We start from the raw sequence: 23584 nt of genomic DNA, 5'->3' as shown, positions 1-23584 counted from the left end.
GATGTCTGTCTATGATGACCTCAACAACCATAGACAATAGACAATATGAAGGTATTTAACGCTAAAGGTACACATGAAATATGAATGCATCATACTTATAATTCAATATTATAATATATTCAGCATCACTACTTTTACACTTGATAGGCCTACTTTAATCATATTTTAATTGCTTATACTTATTATTATTTTGTTTTGATATACACTCTGATACAGTAGGTGGCGCTATTTACCTTAAAAGTTGGTTTGCGATCCGCTAATTGCCCCAACGAAGAAGGCCGCTGCTGTGATCACATGGCGACCGAAGCCGGAAGCACTCAGCAGTGACTCTTCTCCTCTCGCAGCGCTTGACTACTCTTCGGCTACAGAGCAGCTGTCAGTGCACACAGCGCGGAGCGTCACGACAAGCAGGAGCTTTGTGAAAGGACAGAGGCTTTAAAATGCAGCTCAGTTTATGTTGTTTATCACGTTGTAGTGTCAGCTCTCAAAACGTTCAAATCTAGCGTATAAGCAACGAGTCGATAGTAAGCTTTAGTGTATTTTTGTAATCTCTGACGGACGAGTGTTGTCTTTACCCTCCATTGGACAGAACTAGTCCAGACATGAGTACCGTTAATCTGATTTTTTGGGACCAGTTGCAGGCTGGCAGCTCGGACGTGGATTGGTGTGAAGGCAATTACTTAATTTACCCCAGCATCGCTGAGTTCTACAACACGGTCGGTTTGAACCTTACCTAACGTTGTTTTCTTTCTTTTTGTTTGCATCATACAGTTGTATGTACACATCTAACTAGACCGCAGTTTTTCTGCCTTTGTTTTCTTTGTATTGCTCTGCCCACTTATAGCTTGTAATATTTTTCTCAGTTTAGCTATAGCTAGCTGTTTTGACATTCAACAGATTGGACTGATTTGGACTGCTTGTCAGCTTCAGCATCATGATGCTTATTGTAAACAGCATCCGGTTACTAATGTTTTTTACATTTTTATTTCCACTTGCTGTCAAGTTGGTTATAGGCCAGTGACGCCCATGCACTGATCAACTTCTGAAAAGCATGTTGTCATTGAGCCACACGATCAGTTCAACTCTAATGTTTTGCTCATAGCTTTTTCCTTTTGTTTATCATTTCAGATCAGCAACATTTTGTTTTTTGTTTTGCCGCCCATATTAATGTGCTTGTTCCGCCAGTATGCAACACATTTCAACAGTGGGATTTACCTCATATGGATTCTACTAGTTGTGGTTGGTAAGTTGGCTGGCTGACACTTTGTGAAGAATGTCTGTGTGATGACCTAACCTATAACCGTTGCTGATTCTGTTCAGCTTTATGGGAAACCTCTATCATCTTAATTTCACTGCAACTTCCTCCAGCTGACAAACCATATGACTAATACATATTTCCCTTTTGTTAATTATCAGGGTAGTATTTCATGCATTTTCATTTAATGTAACAAAAATCTAGTTTACATTCATGCTTTATTTCTGATGCAAGTACTGATGAATTGTTCTAATATAATGATAGTGTGGTCTTTAATAATCCTTTTAATAGAAATAACAATACATTTGAAAATGTTATTTCGAACTAGATTGGGAAATTGTGACCAGCATTTACACAATTTTTGGGGGGGATTTTAGACCAAATTATTAATAAAAAAAATACATCAGGAGATAAACCAATATTGAATACAGTCTGAATATTTCTGAAAGGTTAATAAACTAAATATATTGCGGTTTGGGACTGTTAGTTACACAAAACAAATTACTTAAAGCCTGGACTTTGATAAAGTAGTCTTTGACAATATGCAAAAAAAATATTGAGAACATTATGTGCAGATTTGTCTATAATGAAATATATCTTTAACTGTAGCCCTCCCAAATAACCAACCTTGGAGAACATATAAAAAGTACACATTTATACATTTTATAACAGGTATGAGTTTTATGTAGGGGCCCTCTTTCTTAAACAACAGGAACACTGTTAGGTCACTATAGGTTTCCTCTTTGACTGTACTCAGTTAAGGCTTTAGGTTGTCCTGAATAATTTTACCCCGTTAGAAAAACACTTTATCATGACTGGGCTTATTCATGGGTAGGATGAATAAAGCTATTACGCTAGATTTAATTCGATTTGACCCATTATATTGGCTGTAAATGGTACCACTGTATCCAAATAACAGTGCAGTCCTGAAAAGATTACAGTGTTTTGTTTCTTTAGCTGTTAGAAAAACTCTCTGGAAGCACTGTCAGCAAAGATAGCCTGACTGACCCCCGCCCATGTTTCTGAGAGGTCACCTTACTTGGTGATAGCTGAACAGGATTTGCACAACTGAACCTAAACTAACGGTCATCTGATTCTCTCTGGACTCCATAGCTTTAATATATATGTATATTTTATAATAAAAGCAGACTGCTTTTTCAGTTAATATCTCGTTCCAACTCACAAATGCTTGTATATGTGGCCTAGTAGCTCTGACTGCAACCATTGTTAGGAATCTGGAAGCTGTTAAACCTGACACAGCTGTCAGGCGGGTTTCATGAGTTCATCTCTTCACCGCTATGTCTGCAGTTGGGATGACCTTTTACTCAAGCAGAAAAACAACCCTTTAGGTTCAAGTGTGAAAACAACATTCAGCTGCTTTCATATAGTTTTGGATTCAGATGTGTTTGGAACATTTATGAAGACAGAATTGCCCTGCTACCTATTGCTCTGCTGATTATTTATCTGGATAAATTGTGTAATGAAATTCTTAGAGCAACCGGAAACACAAAGAGGACAATTGAGAGCTTTGAATTGATGTCAGACGCTGAAGATTTTTTAGAAGTTAACGACATTTGCTGAGACACAGTAGTGACACAGCCTCTGCCCAAACCAACTAGTGAACCAATCAAACCGGGCATCAGAAAGACAAAACTAGTTGCATTTCTTGCAGAGAAGCAGGCTCCAGAGGGCCTCGTTCAGTTAAGGTAGGTAGGTAAGATTTACTCTCTGACACAAAGCATCTTTAGTCCTTTAATTACCTCAAGGAGAGCCACTTGCTTTATGCATATTCAGAAGGAGGTCATCTCCTAACCCAGCGGATGAAGAGAGCTGAGAAAACAGCAGCCAGCTAATCTTTATACAAAAGGACGCCTGAGCCCTAAGGCCAAATGACTGCTGTCTGTCCAGACAGAAAAACTAAAGCGAGGACACAAGTGGAAAATTATAAGATTATAAGGATGAGACTAGTTAAGTAATCCTCTATAAAATTGTATAATCAGAAAAATGACAGAAGTAATGAAAACAGTTTCCCTAATTCAGTCAAACGGGATGTCTTTGAATGTTTTGTGCAGTCCAAAACCCCACATTAACTAGTTATCCTGGAAGACGAAGAGCAAAAGCAAATATTTACATTCCAAAAGGTTGAACCGATTAATGTTTGGAAGAACAGAACACTCAAACCGTTGCACATCAACTTTGTAACATTCACCAATTCATTTTCCTGTAGATCAACTAATCTGATAATTACATTTAATTGAGAATATTAAGGCGATCCCTGTTTACGTTTATTTTGACTTTAAAAATACACTGGCAGCTTGTCATGATAAGCAACGTCTGACTCAGAATTGTCTTTGGATAGGAATTTTGTTGAACTGTAGGAATCTCCTGTTTTGATAACAGATTTTTGAGATAATAGAAGGTCTGCAGGGCCGTCATAACAGGGAGGCACTGACTGATCCTCCACAGACTTTCAAAACTCCCTGGTTTCCAAGCAGAGGTGTTGTGATAAAGCTGACAATAACTGTGATATTTAAAACATTCAATATCAATATACACATTAGATAACATTGTGTCGTCAGAACCTTAAATATCAATTATGTTTCTTTCCTTTCTTGCTTTAATTGCCAAAAAAGAGACAAAACCCACAATAACGACAAAGTGAAAGAGGTTTTTGACTGGAAGCGTTATTAATATTCTATCCATATTTATACAGATAATGTTAATGCTATCACCTATTTTTTTGGCCATGATAAACTTTGAAAAATTCATATAAATAATATAAAAATCCTGTTTATTAACAGACTTTTGTATGAAAGGATGTTATTTAGAGGCAAAATGTGCGACTTTATTCAAGGTTTACTTCACAAAGGTTACTTTTCTCATTCGATATATGAAAATGGGAATGTGTCAGCTGTAAAACGGACAATATTCAAATTTCCTAACAAACTGCCTAGTCCAAACTGATATTTCTATTGGACCTTCCTTTGAATCAAACAGACAGAAAACACTGATCAAATCAATAGTTTGTTTTGAAGAAACACACACCTATTATTTCAGCTTCCAATCACACTGACAAAATTGACATGACATCTATTTTCTATTCTGACAAAAAATGGTTCGTTTGTGTCACTTTCTTTCAGGTATTGGCTCAACATATTTCCATGCCACACTCAGCTTCCTCGGCCAGATGCTGGACGAGTTGGCCATCTTATGGGTACTAATGTGTGCCATCGCCATGTGGTTTCCTAAAAGATACCTACCAAAGATGTTCAGGAGGGACCGGTATGTAGACTTTTGTAATTTTGCACACACGGACACACACAGCTGGAGATGTCTGATGCAGTAGTTGTTTTGCTGCATACACGTTTTAGGAAGCAAATTTGTTTCCACTTAGATTTTTGTCCAGATTTTCAATCTCACAACAAGGAAAATGTCACTTTTTCTTTTATATTTCAGGTAGAGGTACAGGGTTAGTGGAGCTCCCTTTTGGCCACTACTGTATTTTGTCTGCTAAGACTCCCTGTTTAATAATAGACCTGTCCCAGATAGCTGACTCCAGTAAAAACGGCATCACATGTCTATACTTCTCTTTCCATTGTCACAGAGGCATCATGGTTGCTCTTTTACCTCAGGCTGTCACTTAATAGTGCCCCCCGTGTAGCTGATCGCATCTTGTTTATTGTCTGATTGCTTTTGTAATTTCTGGAAAGAGCTTCCACACATTCTTTCTGAGTTTCACAATGCTGTACAGAGGGTTCATCTTTGCTGCAGTTGTTGTATTTCTGACTTGTTTTGCTTTTCAATTTAGGTCAAGGTTCAAAGTGGTCATCGGCATCTTGTCAGGGATCACCACTGGGCTGGCCTTTGTTAAACCTGTCGTCAACTCATTGTCTCTAATGACTCTGGGCATCCCTTGCACTGTGCTGCTCATTACTGAGCTAAAAAGGTCAGTGGAAGTTATTTCTCTCAATGCAAAGTTAAGTTTGCAGGTGAACATGCAGCCTTGATCAAGGATTATCATAACTCCAATTTTCTTAAGGGCATATAAATGGGAAATATGTGCCAGAGCTGTTGTGAAGTTACAAAAAAAGGAGTGTGTCCAACTAAGAACGGCCTCTTTCATTAAAGTCAACTGTGTTAAATCAAGAATGTCACAGGATTTATTTTTTCTTTTATTACTCTTGCATTTTGCAGCAGGGAAAATAATCAAACTCTATTTCAGTTTAGTATTTTCTGTAATGAATGACAGAGTGTGATCGTATTACTTTCTTCTGTAGTGATTCTTAGTGCTACAGTGATAGATCAGGATTGGGATTTGTTTGACCGTCGTGTCTGTATGTTGAGCAGCACAGATTACTTAATGAATGTGGGTTTCACCACTATCCAAAAAGCACGTGGGCTAAGCAGCGTTTTTTCCTGGCAATTAGTAAGTGTAAATATTTCTTTGTATGAATTCTACGTACGACTTCAACCTGTTTTAATTCCATGATGCATAAATCTACACTTGGGCTATAACTAGGTTAAGAGTTACAGCATTTCCCAATGCCCATGTCAGTGGCTCAAAGTTGTCTAGTCAGATAAATCAGCTGCAGTTATATTAAGTAGATAACTTGACGAGATGGTAACAGTGACAACGAGATGTCATTTCTGCAGTCTACAGCGCTTTAACATGTCACCTTTGTCCATTTGCACTTTGGATGACATGTTGTCTGGTCCAAGATAATTAAAGGACATTTAGTGTGTGTGTGTGTGTGTGTGTGTGTGTGTGTGTGTGTGTGTGTGTGTGTGTGTGTGTGTGTGTGTGTGTGTGTGTGTGTGTGTGTGTGTGTGTGTGTGTGTGTGTGTGTGTGTGTGTGTGTGTGTGTGTGTGTGTGTGTGTGTGTGTGTGTGTGTGTGTGTGTGTGTGTGTGTGTGTGTGTGTGTGTGTGTGTGTGTGTGTGTGTGTGTGTGTGTGTGTGTGTGTGTGTGTGTGTGTGTGTGTGTGTGTGTGTGTGTGTGTGTGTGTGTGTGTGTGTGTGTGTGTCCAGCCATGTTGAGCTGCTCTGTTGTTTCCGTTTTCCACATCCCTTACTCACCACCGTCAATCTTGTAACTTTAAGTCATCCATTGTTCAACCTGTTAGGTATTCCTGAAATTCCTGCAGCTGCCAGTGATCTGTCCAAGCTGCTTGTTTGTTCTGCTAAAGTGGGAGAGAATTCCTGTGGCTCCGGCTAATGGACTTTTGGTCTCAGAATATTTGTTGTTGTTTGCTTTTGTACAGTGCGACAGTTGACCCCTATTCCAGTCACTTCCAGTTGCACATGAACAATATGTCCGGTGTATGGGGCATCCAACAAAACAGTACATGAGTGTTGAAGCGATAATACCAGACAAGGTTATTTATAAAGGACAGGATATGAAACAAACAATAGTTAACATGTCATACAAATAGTTGTTCATGTGAGCGCTTAGTTTAATCTTTGCATTGTAAAAGCAGGGTTGGATACTATACAGACTGTACTATACCAGTTATTTATTTTCAATATTTCATGTCATGGGGCTTAAGTCAAGGACAGATAAAGTCCTTGACTTAAGCCCCACGTGTTATGTAACTCTGCTGTCTTGCGTTGCTTTTTACCCTGGTTAAAAATAGCCACAGAGTTAAAAAAATAAATAAAATACTGTATAAAAAATGATATTACAGTGTAAAAAGTGCACATCGATATCCACGCATTAATACCTATCATTGCTACAAATTCCTATATTTATGTATCACATCAGAAAATATAAATACTGTATCTTCTATTAAAAAAACTCTCAATTGGATACAGTTAGGTTTTAAACAATAGATTTATCTCAGACTTCATTGTGCCTAAAGGATGATTACTGTTTATAAGAACTGGTGTCTCATTTTCCTAGTTGTGGCCATCGTTTCCTTTCTGTGAAAACATTGTAACCCATCAAGCATATTGCTGAGAACTTCACTACAAAGATCAGGCAATTGTTTTGAATGTATTTGGGAATTTAAGTTATTTTGTAAAGGAAACATAGTTTGACTTTGTTACATGTTACTAGTCTCTCTGTCTAACCCTCTCTCCTCCCTTATTTGATAAACAAATACAAAATAATCTAAACCTGCTCTTTTGAACATGCGTCATAGTTTACAGATAGCTTTCCTGGTTCAGCTTAATCTACCACACAGATGTGGGCAAACCCATTTTTAATAACACTTACATATTACTAACAATGTGGCTATGCTAACTTTCAATTTTACCTCCGGATAAAGTGGTTAGGTAATCTGTCCTGTCAATAGAGCCATTTTAATGTGCAAACTAAGCCTTTAAACCGATGCATGTTTTGCTGATCCCATGGAGCCTCTTCCTTTCTTTTCCCTCGGGTGAGAGAAGGCTCTCAGCAGTGCTCCACCCCAGATAGACAGACTGGCCTTTCCTTCACTTATCTCTGCCTCCAACACTCAAACTCTCTCCATCACACTCACAGACGCTCATGTCTCTAAGGAGAAGCCCTTTTTTTTCAAACCATGTTTTTTTATCTTGCATGCTTCTGTTTGAGCTGATATCCAGCTGTGCAGAGATGGGTTTGTCAGTGTATGTTTTTCAACAGGAAGCAGTGTTTTCCTATTTTAGGTAGTTGTACTTTTGCCATGTAGAGGCAGTTTCTGAGTCTATAGCTGGCTTTGTACTTTCTCTGGTTAAAAGTCTGGATTTTCTTCCCACTTGAACATAATCAATCAAAAACACTTAACAGAACAATAGAATATTGATATTTTCTAATTTGAATACACCCTTTCCCCATCTGGGAAGTTGTATCATTGGCCATCTATTTTGGTACTTCCTGAATAAGCGGCTATGACACTATTTTCTTGAGCTCCTTCTCTGGGCCAATTATGTAACATAGTTTTTCCTGGTTGGTTCATTAGTTGACTTACTTCACATAAAGCGAGACTATGTATAAATTATACTCTGAGGGTTTTCTGCTTCAGCTTCACTCTGTCTGTAAGGACCAGCAGCTCATGATGGTTGATTTTGGTTACACAGAAGATATATATCTAACATTAACTGAGACATTTAACTGACTTTGTTAGTGTTCTCTTCTTGCACTTATGTTGCACTGCATTTGAGCATTAAACTGCATTAATCAATATTTTATTTCATAGTAATAATCGCTAAGTTGACATTTTGGGTCATTTTATAATGAGGAACTGAAAGAGAGTTACCGACCCTGACTCTGCAGTAAGTAACATACTACTACCTAATGAACGTAGCTGAGCGCACACACGCACGTATTCCCCTCATTAATCAGTGTGAACCTGACCTTAAGGAGGGTGGGTGTGAGATTCTTCCATGTGAGCAGAAATACATGCTAAGAAACTGGTTGCTAATTAATTATAAACAACAACAATAACCTTATTGGGTAATAAAAAAAGGAAAGTTCCATAAGCTAGTTTAAGGAGGAAAAAATGGTCTTTAATTCTCTCTCCATTGTCACAGAGACCTAATGATTCCTACTTCACTTTAGACAATTCTGTTGTTGTGCTTTCAACATTCCTTTTACATTGGGACAACAACGACTCAAATGTAAGACTTTTTAAAACTACTTCATCAGCTGCACTTCTTAAGGTAAGGTGACAAACTGGGTCACAGTGACTAACAGTTGGAACAGGAAAACAAAGTCTAGTCAGTCTTTCTTGTTCCTGTCTCAGTGTGCAGTAAGGTTGAATCTGATGTGTCTAAGGAGGACATGCCTAGGAATAGGTTTTTATCAGCGGCAGTCTGGATTAGCACGTCTCCCTAGGTCATTGAAATGACCAACTACATATTTGTACAGAGGCCAGAGTACTTTGTACTTGGATCCCAGTTCTGTCAGCTACCAAAGAGAAAGAAACTCCCTTATCTAAAAATAAACGTGCTGACATCTTGGTATGGACGTCTCAGTGGTAAATATGAAACACTCTAGTTAGGGTGGACAACACAGCCAGTAAAAGCATGTTGTGTTTGTGTGAATTTGTGTTTGTTTTTACAGCTGTACATGTGTCTCAGTGCTCTGTTTTGTCACTGAAGGTGTGAGAACCCACGGGTGTTCAAGCTGGGCCTGGTCTCAGGGATCTGGTGGGCGCTGGCTCTGCTCTGCTGGATCAGTGACAGGATATTCTGTGAGATGTGGTCATCTGTCAACTTTCCCTACCTACACTGTGCCTGGTAAGCTCAACAACAACAACAACACTATAAAGTCAGTGTAGTTTGCAATATTGTTAAGGTTATCATTTATGGACAATTGATGTAGAGCATGTGTTCGCATAAGAGAAATGGAGTCCAGTTTCTGTAGATTTCAGTTAACTTATACACAAAACAATTTACAGAATGAAAGATATAGACATACAGGACTACAAAGCTGAACAAAGATAGGTCAAAAAACTAAACACTGTTTACTATATACCATATTGTGTACATACAAGAAGTAAAAAAATAACTGTATGCACCAGCTTGTTTCAAGAGTCTTCTAAAAATGTGGATTTTGAAACATGGAATGAGAAATGTGATTTCAGCCTTGTTAAGACTCATGGCTCTTACAGGCACATCCTCATCTGCCTGGCGTCCTACTTGGGGTGCGTTTGCTTCGCCTACTTTGACGTTGCGACTGAGGCCCCAGAGCGAGGACCCGTCATCATGTTCTGGCCAAATGAGAAATGGGCTTTCATCGGCGTGCCCTACATTTACTTTCTCTGTGTCCATAAGAAGTCTGCTATCAAGGTGACTTAATGTGACCCAAGTTTGCTGCTATGCTGGTCGTGCTTCAACACACACTCACTAGGAAGGAACTGTGAGGATTCATCTTTCTTTTTCAGTCCCTGTCTGGTTTCATTACACAGCGGCGTTTATGCAACTCAAAAGAACAAAAGGTGTCACACATTAGTGGCTAACTTGGTGATGAAAGGATGACTTTTTAACACGGTAACAAAGCCAAGAAAGATTTAAAATGTTCCAAACATGTTCTCAGGCTTCACATATACGATCATGTAAGTATTGGTATTATGCATTTCAATCTTCTTTATAGGAAGATTTTGTACATTTTATAGTAACTAAGAAAACCTCATTATAAAGCGTTGGATTGCCTTTATAAACACACGTATTGCATCTCATAGGTGCAGTCTGGCCATTATGAAAGCATATTTAGAAACAATACAGCACTGGATTCATTAACTGTGATTAATGCATTAGTACTTCCTATTGTACTGCTTTGCCAATCTAACTATGCTCAATTAATCAACAAGCTGGTTCATAAGATGTAGAAGTGTTTTAAGTATTTAACACAAGGCCTTATGTGTTTAACACGTAGTGGACTCAGGCTGTCATACCTGCCCTCTCTGTGGACCAGCATTTTGTCGCGTAGACTTCTTTATGTACTTGGTGTGTTTTGTTTTACTTCCAGCATGCCATTGTGATTGATCAAATAGTATGAGATTTGTGTTTAATATACTCCTGTATATATTATGTTAATTAACAATGTAGTATGCAGATTTTTTCCTATGAAAAACATAATCCAAACATTACTGAATGAAAAGGTACCCTTTGCTCTTTGCCAAATCCCAAAGTTAAAAAAGAAAATGCGAATGTAAAATCAAATTGTATGAACTGAATTAGGTTTGAGAAAATATTTACATATTTTGCACAAAATCAAGAATGGTTCTCAAAGCCAATGGCTAATTGCACACTTACAATTTTGTAACTTTGCTTATGTACAGATTCTAATGCTGAGATTTTCAAGATTTTTATTTTTCAAACAGGCCTCAGCTTTTCAGGGTTATTTATTCCAGGCTCAGTATTTTAGACTTTGTGCTAAATATTATTGCAACAATGAAAACTGCGCAAAAAGCCTTAACCGGACAGGATAATGAACTAGAAAAAAGCGAATGAAGGTACACGGTGTCCTTGTGAGATGTATCTGACAGTGTTAAGGGAAAAAGGGGGAACTACAGTGTCATATTAAATATAAAAATGGTAAAGTTGTGGCATGTATTAGGTTTGAATAATGCTTACTAAGAACTTGTTAGTGTCAATTGACATAAACAATTAGAAAATATGTGAGTAAACTATAAAAGGGAAGTATGCTGGGTGTTGCAAAGCTAAACACGAGCCCTAATTGTCAGGGATCACCAAATCCTTTTCACCACAAACCATTGTTTTAAATGTTCTTGAAAACTGCCTCAAGCTATGTTAACTAATATTGTTTTAGTCTCGCCCTCTTGCAGAGGCTTCTGGGAGCTCAAACTGCTAAAATAACTTGTGCATACCTGCAGGATCAAAAGAAGGATCATGATTTAGAAAGAGAAGCTAGTATTTTTGTGAGATTCTGAAGTATTTTGTTAAAACAATTTATATTTTTCTATGTAAAGTGCAGCCAAATTTGAAGGGTGAATGTTTTTTTGTGCATGATTACTATATTACCTTTGTATTGCCAAACTGTTCTTTTTTTAATTATTATTTTATCTTTAGTGGAAACTTATGGGACAATGTTAACAATGTCAACAAAGATGATGTGCACCAGAATGCTTTTAGTGTGCTGCAAATTATATTGAATCATACATCTTATCCACGATGTTGGATCATTTGTATGAATCACTCTCTGATAAAGTTTGTGTGAACAGGACCGGGTGCTAAACGCTGCCCTCTGCATCGTGATACAGTATTTGTCTTGGCATGAGGTATGGTCATGATCTCATAACAGTGAGTTAAGTCTATTTTATGGACTTACATTTGTATATAAATCTCATTTTCTCCGCCTGCATTGACAATACAGACAAACTGCACATAAATATTTATTTTCATAATTTATCCTGTTTTGTAAACACATGTGTGTTATAGATTAGTAGAACATTAGTACTTTGTCTTATTTTATGCAATAAACCAAGCCAATACTTAAAATGATTGCTGGTGTTTTTTTTTTTTACAATACTTTTATCGTTTTAATTGCATATTGGAATACTCCTAGCATTAATAATATTTTTCACCATTAAATAATATTAATTATTCCTGTATGTAAACTGAGGTGTCCTTGCATTGAGAATCCCAATGACTCAGATGACCCACCAGGGGGCAAAGCTTTTCCACTTTATTTTGTTTTCCTCAGCTGTCTCAGAAATGTTAACCTTCATCTGCTTTCAGTTTTTATGATGTGAAAATGACTTGTCAATGCTTGAAGTGATTGAATTAATAAACGAGCCATTACAGTTCTTCAAAGCATACAGTTAATAAATGAGACCCTATACATTAACATAGTCACATTTGCTTTAACATACTTCTTGTCGTAGACGTAACGGTTAAACAAACAATTATATATATTACTGTCAGCTCACTTAAGTTCAGTTAAACCAATGAGTTAAACTCAATGTGCTAGATATTTGCGGATGTTTAAATCTAATAAAAGCACTTCTGCTTTAATTCTATTTGGGGTTTAATATTATTGTGAAGCATATTTTTAGAGAAGACATTAAGGGACGAAATTCTGAAAAAATGTAATGTCATTAAAACATTTAAATAAAGGTCATTTTGAAACAAAAACGGCTTGATAAAATGCAATCACCTATAATAAAGTGTGTTAGTTTTTAAGTATTATATAACTGTTTGTTTACATAATGCACAAAGGATCCAAGCCTTTTTCTTTTATATGTCAAATGATTTAGCTGGCGCTAAATAAAAAATACTTTGTGTTTTAATATAGTGGTTGTATTACGTGGTCATACGAGGGCAGTGACGCCCTCTACAGGAGGAAGTCCCGCCTCCTGTGAGCACTAAAGACTCTCATTGGTTCCCAAACAAGTCAACCAAAAACAACCATGTCTAGATTATGGGTCAGATAGAAGACCATCGGTTTTAACCTGAGTGATTGCAGGGGATTTATTTCACCGTTATACCTTTGGAGATCCATATCGGAAATAACCGGATATCTTCACTGATATCCCACCGGCAGATTTAACGCAGCTCTGCGGGTTCTCCTGCGCCTTTGTCCTCGGAAATACAGCAGGATGTTTATTATTAGACGCAAAAACAATTGACGGCGCGTTTGTCGAGCCTTAAAAACAAAAAGGTGTTTCCACAGCCAGGCTGTCAAACATAAGAGGACCATAGATGTAATTCCATTTTCACTGCGGGCAGCGTTTAAGACAAACAAACCAAACATCCAAAATGATGTCAGGAAAGCATTTCAAGGCTCATGAAGTGAGCTGCTGCATTAAGTATTTCATCTTCGGATTCAACATCATATTCTGGGTAAGTCCCTTGTTTGCTGTGTTCATTACTTTAGGCCAGATATCCTTCGTTTAATACACACTGACATCACATGTTTTTGTTCTCCGTCAACAGCAGCTTTGTTTTCTAATTCAGCGAAAGCATTTTTCTGTCTTTCCATTTTTTTATGGGAGGCATGGATGATTCCATCCCCTGCATTATGGGCTCACTGCTCCTGTGCACTTGCTTGCACTGTCACCTCTCAGCCTTTGTTTTTGTGGAGAGAGCATCAGTGTGAGGGAACTCTGGTTAAGGGCTTTCATCACTTGTTTACATCTGAGCGCTTTTTAATGTGGTGTCAGTAATGTTTAGGCAAAGCAAACAGTATCTCCCTCCCTGATTCTCCTGTACTGAAATCACAGGAGAACCAAACACCTTCAGGGCTTTGAATCCCACCAGTTATGACTTCTGGACGTCCCATTTAAGGCTTCCAGTTGCCAATTTAGACAAAACCTGGTTTCGGCTAGTCCAGAAATGTAAATAAAATCCAATGTTGCGAAACAGCAGTCATGCTCATTGATTTGCAATACTGCCAACATCTATTTTGTGCTACAATGACAACTGACTCATTTGTCCAAGGAGAAGAAAGAAGAAAAACAGTTTCAGAGTTCACATACTCATATTGTCTCAAAAAAATATCCTCATATCATCTGTCCCTTTTTGAAGTGAGGTAAGTGGAGACAACGTGTGTGTGTGGCCCTTCAGAGGAAGTCCACCTGTCCGGCCCCACAGAGGGTGTCAGTGTGCAGGCAGTGACCTCTCTGCTCCCTTCACCATACATAGATCATCAGAGGAATTTGGCTGTGTCAAAAGCATATGTTCATCCTTCCTCTGCAACAACTTCAGCAAAAATGGAGTGTTAAATTCACAGCTTTTCATGGGGCTAGTGTTTTCTTTGTATGAATTATTTTAAATCTTATTAGAAAAAAGCCTCATACCAAATAACACTCACTTTGTCTTGATATAGACCAGTCTTATAATCTTACACAAAAATACTTACTGTAAACCTTATCGTAAATCTTTTAAGCAGATCTGTTTGTCTCTTACATCCTACACTTTCGGATCAACAAAAGTGAAATACATTTAACAATTTACCCAGGAGATACAATTCTACTGTGAAATGTTTACACCAGAGGCTTTTCCTATCAATTCTATTTGGTCTTAACCTCCAATTATTTTATTAATTGACACACCATTCAGTTTATATACTTTGTCACCAGTATGTAGAACAAGTATAAAAACGTAAAATACATTTCCATTATTAGATTACTTAAATGACTAATAAATTAATAGTCAATCAACTATAGTTTTTATTGGATTTTATAAATACCATTAATGTTAATGTTGCCAATGCCTTGATTCCTGACTTTTTAACTCCTGAAATGTGGTTTTGGAGTCTTAAATTGAAGGTGGAAACTTGTACAGTCATAATGCGTTCAAGCTGCGGGGAGATGCTTTCTAATGTGGGAGTCTCCTGCAGACTGTCAAGAGAAATATCAAGTTATTGGATCACTGCCAGGAAAATCTCTCTGCGGTTTCTCCTCTGTGCTTGTCTGATGACTACATTTGCAGTCAGCGAAAATAATTCCCCTCTGTTGTCTCTCTCTGTTAGTTCCTTGGAGTGGCGTTTCTCGGCATCGGGTTGTGGGCATGGAGCGAAAAGGTGATTGAACAGTTTATCTCCCTGTGTAACAATACGTTTAATTAGTTAATTGTGTAAATCCTTTCACTTATGTACACACACACACACTAAGCAGATCATTTACATTCATCTCCTGTGCTTTCACCCGTCTGGCTGTGCGAAATAATAGCAGTGGCTTTACTGAATCAGAAAGGAATGTCATGATTTCCGGTGGGACGCCACTCTGTACAATAAGCAGAAGAAAAGATCTGATGCATTTACAGATTCACTCATTGTGTTTCTCAGCACTGAGGGTAGAACAGTGACATAGACTCCAGTGAGATTATGTGTCTTGATTTCACAGATAACCTTTAAAGATTAAATCATTAACTTTTTGGTCAACAATGAACCAAAATAACATCCTATAGAAGAAAGTTTGATCGTCTTCAGAAGCCTTGTTTTGTCTGTCAGACACCCCAAAAAAGATGAAATTAACAATGGTTGTTACGTTCCCTAATAGTCTATGGTAAAAGGGAAGTAAAACAATATAAAATAACCGGGAGAAAATAATAAAGAAGAAACTGATTTTCCAAAATGAGAAGGGATCGTTTTATTAATCAAAAATATACAGACCTCACTAGCCAAGTTACAAAGCAAACTAAAGACAAAATAAAACAACTTTCTCACAAAAGGAAGCGAGAGAGACACACACCAACACACAATGACACGTCACAATGATACAAAACTGAGAAAAAGTAAAAATTGAATCGTTGCCAGATGCAACTAGAAAATACTTAACCTAAACTGTTCGAGTTATAATCCAAAATCTTGGGAAATAGGGAAATAATCTTGCAAATAAGAAGATTGAGGAATGTCATATCTGTATGTTAAATATAAAGCTGGAAACAGCAGTCACTTAGTGTATAAAGTCCAACTGCCAGCACAATTATAACCCACCAATTAACATGTTGTATCTTATTTGTTTGATCTGTACACAAATGACTCATTTTTTCCATCGCAATAACATTATACTCAACACTTTATGAATGCTTTCCATCTGCAACGCACCAGAGGATTGTTCTTTGTCAATGTTACATCGTAGTTCACAGACTGCTTTTGCAAGGGGCCAGTCAAAAAAATTGGATTTGAGTGAATGATCCAAAACTTCTGCCAACCTAAAACCGAAAAGTACAGATTCTAGGTCAGTAGAACTTGGCTGTACCATGCAGAGCAACAAAACATAGGAGTAAAATCAACAACCTGATCTTAATTCTAAGCTAAAATACCCAGCTGCTTGGTCTAGATTGCAAAATAATTCTCTGTTTCTGAAGTCATCAAACTGTTGAAGTTGTGATTTTGGGAAGTAGTGTTTTTCAAGCTCATGGAGATAGTGGATTTCAATCAGATGTTAAATGTTTAATCTTGTTATGACTAAGACTCTAACCTTTCACTCTGATTTCCAGGGTGTTCTCTCCAACATCTCCTCCATCACAGACCTGGGGGGCTTTGACCCAGTATGGCTCTTCTTGGTTGTGGGTGGAGTGATGTTCATCCTCGGATTTGCTGGTTGCATCGGAGCGCTGCGAGAAAACTCTTTCCTGCTTAAATTTGTACGTTCCCTTATCATGATGAAGAAATAAGGGTTTTTTCCCACCCTTGATCTAAATATAATAATTGCTAAATGTATTTCAGTTCTCCGTGTTCCTGGGTATCATTTTCTTCCTGGAGCTGACTGCAGGAGTCCTGGCCTTTGTCTTCAAGGATTGGATCAAGGACCAGCTCAACTTTTTCATTAACAACAACATTCGGGCTTACAGAGATGACATTGATCTGCAGAACTTGATAGACTTCACCCAGGAATATGTGAGCTCTGATTCATTATCTTGAGTTCTGATTTCACTTCAGTGTTGTTTTTAACATTTCTGTGGGACACTGTTGGAATTTATGTGTGTGTTTTTTTGCTTGTTTAACCTTGTAGTGGGAGTGTTGTGGAGCTTTTGGAGCTGACGACTGGAATTTGAACATCTACTTTAACTGCACTGATTCAAACCCCAGTCGTGAGAAATGTGGAGTGCCCTTTTCCTGCTGCACCAAAGATCCTGCGGTATGTCGCCACAAAAACTCACTACACTTCAGTCTTTCTCATCCACAGCCAAATTATTACAATTTACTGCAATACACAACATGCCTATGGGTGTAATTTGGTGTTTTTGTGTGGAGTACAAAGTGAGTAGGTCACTTTTTAACATGCTGAATCCTTTAGATAGAGGGACAATTATAAGGATCCTCCCTGTAGCTCATAGCCTTGTTATCTGCGTCCTCCAGAAGGCTGGCTGGCGCTGTCAACTATCATGGCTGGCGGCCAACAGGACGTCGAAGCCTCAGTGTTGAGTCCTCTCAGACTCTGCCGGCACAGCGAAGTCAGAAAGCAGTTGGGAGGAGTTGTTTTGACCAAGACTTTTTTTGGCAGAAAAATGCTTGAACTGCAGTAGTGTCTGTGCTTTATCAAAACAGGCGTACTTCACTATAATTAATGTTGCTCAAGAGTCTTTTTTTAAATGCTGACCAAAGGCCATGCTGTTCCACAAAGGTCATCCTGTTCATTGCAACACAAAGATTAGCATGGATATTCCTTTAAACTTTAATCAGAGATGTTTTAAAGTCTTCTGAGGCACAATTCTTCATAAAATAATTGCAGGTCAACTAGGCCCAGATTGCTGACCTTGAAAATGATACAGCATTTAAAGAATAAGTCTTTTACCTTTAGGGCAAACAGTGCATTAGGATTAAGGAAAAGTTAAGCGTTCTGGCACAGAGAAGTACTTATGTCAGGCTTTGGCTAAACAGATTTTTTTTGTGCTTTCTGTGGGATTTGATGACAAATGGAAAAATAAACATAACGTCAGATTTTCCTCTCACAGTTGTGTAAGTAATGTTTTTCATGCATATTCTTAGTAATTAATTATTCATTCTGCGTGGCAATTCAATGCTGGCCTGTCTGTTTGAATGTTTTCAGGATTTTACCAGGTCAACCATGAATGAAGTATCACAGCATTCAAGTTTATAGACCCAATTTTGTGACCTAAGTCTGATTTAAATCCAAGTCTTGAGTCTTTCATGTACGACTGTGCAGGTTTTGCAGGTGTATTTCACATAGCCTCGGAAGTGACAACATTTCTAAATGAAAACAAGCAGCATTACTGTTTTTCCCAGTATAGGATTTGAAGTTTTATTGTTTCGAAAAAAGCATAACCATTAACTATCTTCTCTTCACAGGAGGATGTAATCAACACTCAGTGTGGCTACGATATACGAGCCAAAGCCGTGAGTAGCTTAACATAAACAGTGATTTATAACATATTGAGAGCCTCACCCAATAGTAAGAAGAATAGTCATTTCTCTGGCTTTTTTAGCCTCTATTTGGCTGCATGAGGTCATCAGGTACTCCACCCTCGGTACAATGTTCCTCTTTCAGTAGGTTTCACTACTCGACAGTCTTCAAAACGCAGCAGCTGGCTCCCCATCAGCACTTTGGGCCGTGTGGTATTACTCATGCTGCAGCAATGCACTTGGATTTGACCCCCCTCCCCCATCATTGGCCATGTTCTTTCTCCATAGTAGCATAAAATAGGGAAAAGCCTGTCTTTATTTTTTTGATTATACATTTGAGTAGAATCCAGAGTAGAGAAGTGTTTTACAAGAGTGAGATTAGAAAAACTGTGGGCCTAGTGTGTTAACAACCAGGAAACATTAGTGCAGAGGGATTTTATTGTGAAGGAGACCACAAGATGTTCTACCATTAAAAATAACTATGCTGTCAAGTGCTGCACAGTAAAGTAAATCCCCACCTCATTTCCGCCCAGAGTATTAAGTATTAGGACTTTGAAAAGAATAAACTATGTTAAATGTGCTTCTTTTATCTACTGGTGATTTTCAGCTGCAATACTGTTGTTATGTTTTGTCAGGACTCTGAGCAGCGGACCTTCATCTATATAAAAGGATGCGTTCCTCAGTTTGAGAAGTGGCTTCAAGACAACCTGACGGTGGTGGCAGGCATCTTCATTGGAATTGCATTACTACAGGTGAGGAACAACGCAGACGGTTTAGATAATTATTTCATCTCTCTCGACTTTTAACTAACCTAATGAAAACTGTTGTTCTTTGTTTCAGATTTTTGGTATCTGTCTAGCACAGAATCTCGTGAGCGACATTGAAGCTGTGAGAGAAAGTTGGTAGGTGGCAACATTTTGTTCATTTAGGAAAAACATCACTCTCAGGAGTTATTGAGATTGATATGAAATGAGAAATAAAATTAGCTGAAACATCTCCACAACTATAATCTTGTGAAGACATTTATTATCAACATTCATGTCCCCCTTAGGGTGAATTTGAATTACTGGGATGAACCCTTCCTTTAGCAATTTCGTCAAGTCAAAGGATCATTTGTCCTCACATCCTAACATATGTTGGTTGGATTAGCACATTTGACCTTTATGGCTCCTAAGGATTAATCCTACTAACTTTGGTGATCCTCTGAAGTTTCCAATAGCGCCACCATGAGGTTGGCATTTGTGCTTTTGAGTGCATTGTCAAAGATGATGGTTTAACATCTGACTAGTGACATTCCAACCATCTTCAACTGTACTGCTTATTAGCAAATGTTAAGATGGTGAACATAGCATTACATTAAGAAGGATCGGAGGATGAAACCCTCTTTATTTGTCACATACATGCACACAGCAGAGCACACACAGTGAAGTTGGTCCTCTGCATTTAACCCATCCTAGTACTAGGAGCAGTGGGCAGCTATTTTGCAGCGCCCGGGGAGCAATGGGGAGGGGGGATTGGAGGTGCCTTGCTCAAGGGCACCACAGCAGGGCCCAGGAGGTGAACTGGGATCTCTCCAAGTAGCAGTCCACTTTCCATATTTCATTTCTGTTTGGGGACTTGAACCGGCAACCCTACGATTCCCAGTTCAAGCCCCTACTGACTGAGCCCCTGAGCTGGTTAACACTATGCATTTACATTCTAAGTTTGTTAGCTTTCAGACATTAGCACCAAAGTCACCATGCCTAACTACAGCCTTAAGGGTCAAATTACCAGCAAGACTCCATGCATCTAGGCAGTTTGTGCCAGATGCTGTTCTCTACCTTTGCACGGCCTCACTGAGATGAGTGCAAGTCTTGTTATGTAATATATGCATTAATGTCTTCATTTAATGCATCTGTTCATAAATCTTCCTCTTGTTCTGTGCAGTTTGTTTACCTAAGACCTCCACATAAACTCCAATGGGCAAGAAGGATGTACCAGGTAAGCACTATTAGCTTTCACCATTAATGATGCGGCATATAAATATTTATATTTCTATTGATGGATAACTTTGATTTTTTTCTTTTACAGGACTCGGTTTGGACACCAGCACCGAAGGGAACTAAATTAATCAGCTGTGTCCCAAACAAAGAGTCCCATTCACATGTAAATAGTAAATGTAGAGTTATTTTTAGAGTTATTTGTGGCCCCATTTTTGAATGAAGCACAACTTCTAAAATGTATTGTAGCTTTCATACAGTAAAGATTAAACAAATGCAATGCAAAGGCTTTACACTCTTATAAGCAGCTTTGATGGTGAAGTGGTTCAAAGGAGAAATCCCACTTCAGATTATTTTATTTTTCTGAAAATGAGGAGCGGAGGGGTTCATTACTTGTACACAGGACAAATAGATTTGATGTTTTACCAGAGGTGGTGCTTCCCTCAGAAAAAGGCCTTGGTTTTATATGTCTCACAGCTGCAGTTTTTAACACTGCATGTAAAAGTTGTGTACAAAGATAAAAGTGATTCTGGAAATGCACTGCATGCCTATTGTCTACTGATAGGACAATGGCTCTTCTACATGTATTACATTAATGTTAAGTATTTAAAAAAAATATTTGTAAAATAGTAACTAGTTTGAAGTGAATCGGCTGGTTAGCACTTTGTTGAATGTTTTATTGAAATATACTTAAAGAGACAGATAATTAACTTTGAATTAATTTCTATCTGTGAAATTATGCTCATATTCTACAGATACATACAGTTTGTAAGCAGAGTATTGTTTGGGCTGAGGTAGATTTAGTAACATGTAGTATCATAAAGAGATATGAATAGTATTGTATGCTTTGCAAAGTTGCAGTTAGTTTTGACATGGAAAGGTATTAATAGAAGAAGGAACCCTTAATCGTCCCACAGAGGGGAAATTTTACATTTGACCCATCCTAGTGTTAGGAGCAGTGGGCTGCCATATGTACGGTGCCCAGGGAGCAGTGTAGGGAACGGTGCCTTGCTCAGGGACACCACGGTAGCACTTGGTCTTTCGGGACTTGAACTGGTGACCTCCCAGTTCCCAGGCCAAGCCCCTATGGACTTTGCCACCACCACCACAATACATACAGAAAGAAAGCAGAAGATGTGACATCCAATTCAAAACTCAGCCTTAAGCACTTTAATCTTCATATTTTAATCTTCAAGAGAGATTTCTGTCATGACGGACTGTTAGTCAAGCAGTAGCCACTGGAGGGGGCACTTTTCCTTAAAAAACTACATCTGTTATTTTCATGGTGCTCCATAATGTTGGATATTTTTTCCAAAAGCTGTTTGACTGGAAATGTTTTTCAGCACATTACAAGTGTGATGTCGTTCCTTGCACATTACCTTAATGTCAGCGTCCATTCAGCCATTTCCTCTTTTTTTCTTTTACTTTGTTGCTGTTGTGTTTCCTTTAAGGAATCTGCCTATTTGATGAGATACCCTCTGTCGTTATGTTAAATGTTTTCATCTGTAAGATTTCACTGGAAATTAGGATAAAAGCTTTTTCCGAGGCTCATCATTAATGGGATGCTGGTGCTGCTTGGTGGGACTCAACTGAACATAGAAATGATTTATAGCCTATATACATACTGTACATTACTTGAAAGTAGAGCAGCACACATGCTACTTCACCAGCATTATTTTAAATGCACACTTTGGAACTGAAATACAACTTGTATGTTTCTTATTCTTAACAATAAGGAAGCGTATCATTTTGTTAATAGAACTGTAGCAAAAAAGTAAAAGCAGCCATTTTATGTAAAGGCCTGCAGTATGTACAGTATACACAGAGCTTTTACTTTGTAGTCAGATCTCCTGCAGCCTTGATGAACTCACCAAAAATATATTTCAAAAAATGTATTTCTGCATTGTGATATCTTATAAATGTAATACAGCTGGAGTCAAATATCCCCTTTTCCACTAAAAGCTTCATATGATTGTTGTTGACTGATCACACTTTTCTTACCACTCAGTGCCATATTTGTGATTTCTACATACTCCTGATTATACATTTTGTTTTTCCTGTACTCCTGATACTTGTAAATAACTGGATTGTGACAAGTTGTAAATATATATCTGAATAAATGTGGGTCTTTGCAAACTCTTGTCTGTACCTGTTGTATAAATAAAGTTGGCCACAGTAGGTAATGCTTAAAGAATAAATTCAGATTCATCTCAGAGCAAGTGACACGCATTTGATAGAATACCTTATTCACAAGAACATATGTCAGTTATTGGTAAACATCTGATCTTAACTCAACACCACTTTCTATCTTTTGTTTGAGATGAATATCATCAGCATCAGTGTTAAGCTGCTTCAAGTCAAATAAAAAATAAATGAATTGCACCATTGCACCGGCCACAAAATTGTTGTTCTACTGTATTTGTTGTAATTGTACATTTGGCTCAAATTCACTGAAGATTTCAGATCATTATTTTAATTAGTTCTTCTGTAACTGTTTGTGTGTGTTTCATTAAAAAAATAATCGAATTGCTTTAAGAAGAAGCGATCCAACTTAAAGCGATGGACGCTGACATGACAAAGGATAGGTACATTTGACTCTGAACTTAGTGAGTGTTAAAATAAGCATGACACATCAATAAGAAATGATATGGCACCACCACTGTATACTTTTTTCCACATAGGACATTTAAGCTTGTCATGGCCGATTCAGAATAAGCACAGGTGTTAATAATAACAATAACAATGGATCTGTTGTCTCCCAGTAAATCAGAGTGACACTGAGCCTGTATGCACAACACCAGGACTCTGAAACTGGAGCAGCTAAATGGAATTGAGCCATCGCTGATACTTACATCTGTGCTTCTCTTACTGTGACGTGCCAAAACGCCTGTTGTTCATCTTTCACCCAGTTTGACAGGCACAGAAACCAGAAGGATGCACAAGGCATGAGCTGAGGAACAAATGGAAAGGATGACTTATGTTTGGATAATTAATCCAACTGTGTTTTTTTTATTGAATCTTTTTAGTCAGGATAGAAGAAGTGATCAAAAGAACAATGATAACAGCACTTAATTAACCAGTGGAGGGACAAAGGTCAAAACCATATGAGGTTGTA

The 23584-nt window shown here is 38.0% G+C and overlaps 2 protein-coding genes across 2 annotated transcripts; both read left to right on the top strand.

Moving 5' to 3' along the window:
• The first annotated feature begins 314 nt into the window (after positions 1-314).
• Positions 315-12485, top strand: acer2 (alkaline ceramidase 2). The gene is made up of 6 exons (XM_063883894.1): positions 315-716; positions 1129-1243; positions 4396-4537; positions 5064-5201; positions 9316-9453; positions 9828-12485. Exons 1-6 carry the CDS (start codon positions 603-605, stop codon positions 10012-10014), a joined length of 834 nt encoding a protein of 277 aa, XP_063739964.1. The 5' UTR covers positions 315-602; the 3' UTR covers positions 10015-12485.
• Positions 12486-13083: 598 nt separating this feature from the next.
• LOC134864856 (tetraspanin-5) lies at positions 13084-22605 on the top strand. The gene is made up of 10 exons (XM_063884156.1): positions 13084-13521; positions 15152-15202; positions 16624-16770; positions 16853-17023; positions 17139-17264; positions 18437-18484; positions 19126-19242; positions 19331-19392; positions 20417-20470; positions 20561-22605. The coding sequence occupies exons 1-9, from the start codon at positions 13438-13440 to the stop codon at positions 20427-20429; spliced, it is 819 nt and encodes a 272-aa protein (XP_063740226.1). The 5' UTR covers positions 13084-13437; the 3' UTR covers positions 20430-20470; positions 20561-22605.
• Positions 22606-23584: the final 979 nt, after the last annotated feature.

Source organism: Eleginops maclovinus, chromosome 5, assembly GCF_036324505.1.
Source record: "Eleginops maclovinus isolate JMC-PN-2008 ecotype Puerto Natales chromosome 5, JC_Emac_rtc_rv5, whole genome shotgun sequence".
In the NCBI taxonomy this organism is placed as follows: Eukaryota; Metazoa; Chordata; class Actinopteri; order Perciformes; family Eleginopidae; genus Eleginops; species Eleginops maclovinus.
The sequence above is the reverse complement of the archived record's forward strand: the minus strand, read 5'-3'. Positions and strand labels throughout refer to the sequence as shown.